A 2,437-nucleotide genomic window follows, 5' to 3' on the forward strand; every position below is an offset into this window, starting at 1 on the left:
TGGAACTCATTTGATTAGTTTTGATTGTTTGTTTACCTGTGTTGTGTGCTGTGCATGTATTTGTTCTTATCCATGAGATGAGACTCACATCCAAATTTAGTACGGATGAAATTGATGATTTGGGTGCGTCTATGAATTTGATCATGACTATTTTTCTATTGCCACTATAATTATCATTATTGTAATTGTTACAGTTAAAAAACTATAAGTTTTGATTTATTGCTACTTAGGTAGAGGTAAAGATAAAAATAAGGATTATAAAAAAAAAATTATAATTTTAAGTAAAAGGATAGAAAGCAATTCAATTAGAATTGGGAAGAAATTGGATTAAAGTGGCATTTTGAACTGAGCCTAAATTGAAACCATTTAAAGCCAATCCTAAAACTCTTTCTCTGCACCCCCAACTTGTGTTACTTTTGGCAATTTCGGAACAGGGAGCCGCATCAGTTTACCGTGAAAGTTAGTGAGAGAGAGATGATTTGGGCGTGAGGGTTGTGGTTTACGGAAGAGGGTTTCAACGATTGTGCAGATGGATGGAAAGGTTGCCCCCAATCAGTAGGGCGGAAGAAGCGAGCACGTACATTGATTTCATTGATAAACTCCAGTCTGATCCAGGTTAACAAATTTTCATATTTTATAATTCTTTTTGCTTCTGATCCCTGCCTAGAATTTAATGAATGGCCATAAATTAGTTGTTGGGTTTGTGTATTTATGCCTAAATTATGGTCCAAAAACCCCAAAATCTGAAAAATTCCACACCCCTCTGTTATTTTACTATTGCCCAATTCTATCCATGAGATACTTGGAAGTTTCAGTTTGATTTGGGACATGCGCACAAATTGTTTGAAGAAATGCCGAAGAGAAATTGACCTAAAATTGGGGACCCTTCTCTATCTGATTGTCCTCAACTTTCTTTTACTTCTACTTTTCAGTTTGAGAAATGGCGAAAGGTATCATATGGGCAACAGCAGAGGATTTAGCGAGGAACCGTGGGCGTGTTATATCTCTTTATCGCCAGATATTGCGAAGCCTCAACTCCCCAAATTTGCCTCTCAGCTTTGCAGCTAGATTGGCAAAGAAGGCGGAGGTTCGTGCCATTTTCATGCTTGCTTCTGAAGAGCGATCTCTTCACAATATTGAAGATCTCATTGATACTGCTGAGTACTCCCTTTCTCTTTTAAGGAAGGGAGAAATTCCCAAATATATTCAATGAGTTACCCTTTGGTTCTCTTATGTCAATTTTATGTTAGTTTCCTCTCTATCTACATGAATGAGCGATACTTATGCTTTCTCTTTGTCTAAATTTTTTTGACTTTACTTTTGGGTTCTGCTACAATATTTTGTATTTGAGTGTCATACATAAAAAACTCATCGACTTGATACTAATCTATCTAAACTTGATGTTGACCCTTTCATGTTCTGTTTAAGTATTTCGTTTCAAACTTTCATAAGATTGTAGTAGATGAATATTGGGGCCAGCTATTTTTGAGTTTGATGTCAAATTCAATATGTCTTATTTAGAGATCAAAGCAATATATATTTACATTTAGAAGTATATTAATGGAATAAAAAATGAAAAAGACGCATACAAACTAATTGGTTTATTTGAAACTCTGTGGTCTGAAATTTTATTGGTGAGAAATATTGCATTTCAATAATGGCAGTAGAAGAATCTTTCCATAATGATGGTGTGTAGGGGCATGGGAACAGCAGCAAACTCAGTAGTTTCCCACTGTTTAAAAAAACAGGTAATATTTGATATCTCTGCAGTAGACAAAACATATATGGCTTTCTGATCTTTGCCTTCAGTTTTGTTTGCTTTATGGCTCTATCTCTAACACTGACTGCAATGGGGCATATACCAAAGCAATTATAAGAAAAAGATGAATGAAGTTAGGGGAAAACAGACAACTGACTTTAACTCTTGTTTTCTGTTCCTCTTATTTTTGAATAACTGCGTCTTCAGCGATTTATCAGCAAATAAATGGAAGTAACAATGATATTGTTTCTTGTTTCATTTCATTTCTTTATTAGAGTTGTTTCTCCATATCTAGTTTATACAATATATATTTCCTTTATTATTGGTTCAATAAAAATGGTTCTTTATAAATGTTTCATTACTATGAAGCACGTAGTCGGATAAAGGTACGAGAACTTGGATACAGTAAGCATAATTAATGATACTAAACGTAATTAACTAAATCTATGAAAAATCATAAAATGTCAACTTAACAACAATAGTATAAAATACAATGCAAATAATAAAATACAATATAGAAAAGCAAAATAAAAAATATTGGAAGCGCAACAAGAATGATGTAATTTTTATTAAAAATGTTGGAAAATGAGGAATAATAATATTAAGAATGTTGTAATTTGTATTTAGGGTTTGTATACCATTTAATTGTAGACAGATTTCTGTGTGATTGGGAATATG

General features: G+C 33.2%; 1 protein-coding gene across 1 annotated transcript; it reads left to right on the top strand.

Moving 5' to 3' along the window:
* The first annotated feature begins 294 nt into the window (after positions 1 to 294).
* LOC103496906 (uncharacterized) lies at positions 295 to 1,415 on the top strand. The gene is made up of 2 exons (XM_008458944.3): positions 295 to 615; positions 933 to 1,415. The coding sequence occupies exon 2, from the start codon at positions 941 to 943 to the stop codon at positions 1,211 to 1,213; it is 273 nt and encodes a 90-aa protein (XP_008457166.1). The 5' UTR covers positions 295 to 615; positions 933 to 940; the 3' UTR covers positions 1,214 to 1,415.
* Positions 1,416 to 2,437: the final 1,022 nt, after the last annotated feature.

Source organism: Cucumis melo, chromosome 5, assembly GCF_025177605.1.
Source record: "Cucumis melo cultivar AY chromosome 5, USDA_Cmelo_AY_1.0, whole genome shotgun sequence".
Lineage (NCBI taxonomy): Eukaryota > Viridiplantae > Streptophyta > Magnoliopsida > Cucurbitales > Cucurbitaceae > Cucumis > Cucumis melo.